At 42.7% G+C, this 3998-nt stretch overlaps 2 protein-coding genes across 2 annotated transcripts in view; both read right to left on the minus strand.

Annotated features, from left to right (window-relative positions):
• LOC111646627 (protocadherin gamma-A11-like) overlaps window positions 1–2481 on the minus strand; it is a 2930-nt gene extending 449 nt beyond the window's left edge. Inside the window, exon 1 of the mRNA XM_087171070.1 lies at window positions 74–2481. Within this exon, the coding sequence (XP_087027196.1) occupies window positions 74–2241 (2168 nt within the window). The 5' untranslated portion in view covers window positions 2242–2481. The remainder of the gene's footprint in view (window positions 1–73) is intronic.
• Window positions 2482–3125: 644 nt separating this feature from the next.
• On the minus strand, window positions 3126–3995 carry LOC147817325 (protocadherin gamma-A2-like; the record flags this gene model as incomplete). Its single annotated transcript, XM_087171010.1, has 1 exon — window positions 3126–3995. A coding segment is annotated over one exon (870 nt), but the record flags the coding sequence as incomplete, so codon positions are not given.
• Window positions 3996–3998: the final 3 nt, after the last annotated feature.

A 3998-nucleotide genomic window follows, 5' to 3' on the forward strand; every position in this document is an offset into this window, starting at 1 on the left:
CCCCAAAGTGTCTGAGTAACGTGGTGGATAATATGGAATCACAGGGAGATTGGAGTGATACAGGATGCGAGACTGTCTCCATCTGTAGATTTTCACTGATATAATAACCACTAAACACGTGATGAAGAGGAAGGAAACTACAGCCAGAGCCAACACTAAGTAAAAAGTCAGGTTGTCATTGTACTCCTTGTCATGTGTAAAGTCAGTGAACTCCGACAGCACTTCAGGGAAGCTGTCCGCCACCGCCACGTTAACAATGACTGTAGCTGAACAAGAGGGCTGCCCGTTGTCCTCCACTATAACAGTCAGTCTTTGTTTCACTGCATCTTTATCAGTGACTTGGCGGATAGTTCTTATTTCTCCATTCTGTAAGCCCACTTCAAACAGCGCCCTGTCTGTGGCTTTCTGCAGTTTATAGGAGAGCCAGGCATTCTGTCCAGAGTCCACATCAACAGCCACCACTTTAGTCACCAGATAGCCCACATCTGCTGAACGAGGCACCATTTCAGCCACCAGAGAGCCACCAGTCTGGACTGGATAAAGAACCTGAGGAGGGTTGTCGTTCTGGTCCTGGATCAGTATTTTCACAGTCACATTACTACTGAGTGGAGGAGAGCCTCCATCCTGCGCTTTGACAGTGAATACCAGCTGCTTGATCTGCTCATAATCAAAAGAGCGCACTGCATGTATAACTCCAGTTTCAGAGCTTATGGACACATACGAAGAAACTGGGTTGCCACTGACTTGTGTGTCCTCCAGAAAGTACGAAAGTCTTGCGTTTTGATTCCAGTCGGAATCTCGTGCACTAACACTGAATATTGACAACCCAGGGACATTATTTTCAACAATATGGGCAGAATAACTTGGTTCAGTAAACACCGGAGAATTATCGTTTACATCAGATATTTTTAGGTGTAAAGCTGCTTTAGTAGAAAGTGGAGGTGACCCAGAATCAGTTGCAGTTATTGTTATGTTATATTCTGGTTTCGATTCACGATCAAAGGGTACTTGTGACAGCAAATTGTAATAATTAGTCAAGGAAGACTGGATTTTAAAGGGGAGATTAGAATCTACTGAGCATGTTACCTGACCGTTTCTTTCAGAGTCAGCATCTTTAACATTAAAAACAGCTATTGTCGTACCCGGAGGGACATCCTCTGAAATCAAGCTGGTGAATGACATTATATTTATAACCGGTGCATTATCATTTATGTCAGTGACCTCAATGACAATTGTGGTTGCATCGCTTAGGCCACCCTGGTCTTTGGCAATTACTCTTATTTCGTATTTTCTATCTTTTTCGAAATCAATATTTTCAGCAACGGTTATTTTGCCAGTGAAACTGTCAATTTCGAATATTTCCCCAGACTTTCCCTTTACATTAGAAAAAGTGTATGTAACCAAGCCATTAGACCCACTGTCGGCATCTGAAGCATTCACGGTAGTTATATAGGTGCCTATAGCTGCATTTTCTGTCACGGTGGCAGTGTACAGTGATTGATTAAATACAGGACGATTATCATTGATATCAAGGACAGTGATCTCGATATTTACTGTACCAGATCGCTGTGGCGTTCCTCCGTCTACTGCTATCATCTTTAAAGAGAGGTGTGGTTTCAACTCTCTGTCTAATGGCTTCTGTAAAATCATTACAGCGAATCTGATTCCATCTGCGTTCGACTGCTGCTTCAGAACGAAATTATCATTCGGGGATAAAACATAATTTTGCAAGCTGTGGATCCCTGCATCGGGGTCATATGCACTTTCTAAATCGAAATGCGACCCTATTGTTGCAGATTCGCTAATTTCTAGATTAATTACATCATTTTTGAAAGTTGGCGCATGGTCATTCACGTCTAATATTTCCACTGTTAACCTGTGCAGTTCAATTGGATTTTCTAAAATAATTTCAAAACTGAAGCTGCACGGTGTCATGTCTCCACAAAGCTCCTCTCGATCTATTCTCTCATTCACGACTAGAGTCCCTTTGTCTGTCTTCAGCTCAGTATACTGATTGTTTTCTCCGGTCACGATGCGGGCCCGGCCAGAACGGAGCCTCTTCAGATCCAAACCAAGATCCTGTGCTACATTACCGATCAGAGAGCCTTTCTTCATCTCCTCCGGTATTGAATAACGGATCTGGCCATTGATGGTGGTAATCATGAAGTAAAAAATGAACAGTTGCCATGTCAGTGTCCAACACAACAGCCATTTTCCGCATCGGTGCTGGCGCAATCCCATGTCGTCACGCGTAAAATCCTGGATGCAACAGTAAATAAGATCCTTCAGCAAAAAAATCAGACGCAAGCTACACTCCAATTCAATAGTGCTCCATTTCTGTCGAGTAAAATTGTTGGATTATTATCAAACAAAAAAGGCTGTTTCAGTGCGAGTGTCTTTCTGTCGAACGTCTCCTTGTATGAGGAGAGTGTTTTTATCCCCTCGTCTTTCTCTTCTCTATTACAGTCGTAACAACACAACACTCCGTTTTACTGATCAACAGCGTCCCTTAGAGTCCAAACAAAGGAACCAACCGTGCTACAAATCTACTGTGTGAACTGAGAGGAATACAATAGTGGAAATAAAGATTAATAGATGAAGAACCTCAAACCAAAATGTAACATCAAACAACACACTCCACACATAATCTAACCAGAGTCAGAGAGCGAGCGATTTAAAGCAGTATTTAAACCAAACATGTCTCATTGTATGGAGCCGTCCAACGTTGCAGCGCTAAATATAAAGGTTAAAGAATGACATTAACTTCAACGAAAAATTTGTACATTATAGTAGGCAAACTTTTAGCGGGTTGTCAGTGTAAGGAGTTTTGATTGCCAGTACTAAAAATATTTACTCAGTTGCACAATACAAACAAGTTATCTGTCCGTTTTAACACAATGCAATTAAGTAAAACAAGACTAATATGCAAGTGAAATGTGACAGCAGGGTCTGAGAATATAGGCAGAATAATATCTTTTTGAAGATCTGAATATGAATGCAGACCCATCTTATCCAGTAATGTAAAGTGAGATGCTGTCCATGGTGCTGAAAATATAGGTATGGAGCAAAACACTTTCCAATGAATTTAACTAAACACAGAAAGAAATAACGGTATAGAGAGGAAGCTACATTATATAACTAACCTCTAGAGGAGACTCTGGTTCATCCAGGATGCTCTTTTCGTTCTGTATCCGCTGCATCGTCCCCGTAGAGCAAGGGTCCATTATCAGCACATTCTGGCTATCAGCTCTGCCGAACTTACAGTCACTCTTTCTGGAGTCAGTTGTCCTGCACACCTCGTAGTTGTACACGTGTTGCAGAGTCCCTGTCCCTAAAGTGTCTGAGTAACGTGGTGGATAATATGGAATCACAGGGAGATTGGAGTGATACAGGATGCGAGACTGTCTCCATCTGTAGATTTTCACGGATATAATAACCACTAAACACGTGATGAAGAGGAAGGAAACTACAGCCAGAGCCAACACTAAGTAAAAAGTCAGGTTGTCATTGTACTCCTTGTCGTGTGTAAAGTCAGTGAACTCCGACAGTACTTCAGGGAAGCTGTCCGCCACCGCCACGTTAACAATGACTGTAGCTGACCGAGAGGGCTGCCCGTTGTCCTCCACTATAACAGTCAGTCTTTGTTTCACTGCATCTTTATCAGTGACTTGGCGGATAGTTCTTATTTCTCCATTCTGTAAGCCCACTTCAAACAGCGCCCTGTCTGTGGCTTTCTGCAGTTTATAGGAGAGCCAGGCATTCTGTCCAGAGTCCACATCAACAGCCACCACTTTAGTCACCAGATAGCCCACATCTGCTGAACGAGGCACCATTTCAGCCACCAGAGAGCCACCAGTCTGGACTGGGTACAGAACCTGAGGAGGGTTGTCGTTCTGGTCCTGAATATTTAATTTAACGGTCGCACTGCTGCTTAGAGGTGGGGAACCTCCATCCTGTGCTTTTACGAAAATATTCATTGTTTTAATTTGCTCATAGTC

Source organism: Seriola lalandi, unplaced genomic scaffold (genome assembly GCF_002814215.2).
Source record: "Seriola lalandi dorsalis isolate HSWRI2012SDOR001 ecotype SW California unplaced genomic scaffold, Sedor1 jcf7180002054973, whole genome shotgun sequence".
Classification (NCBI taxonomy): Eukaryota; Metazoa; Chordata; class Actinopteri; order Carangiformes; family Carangidae; genus Seriola; species Seriola lalandi.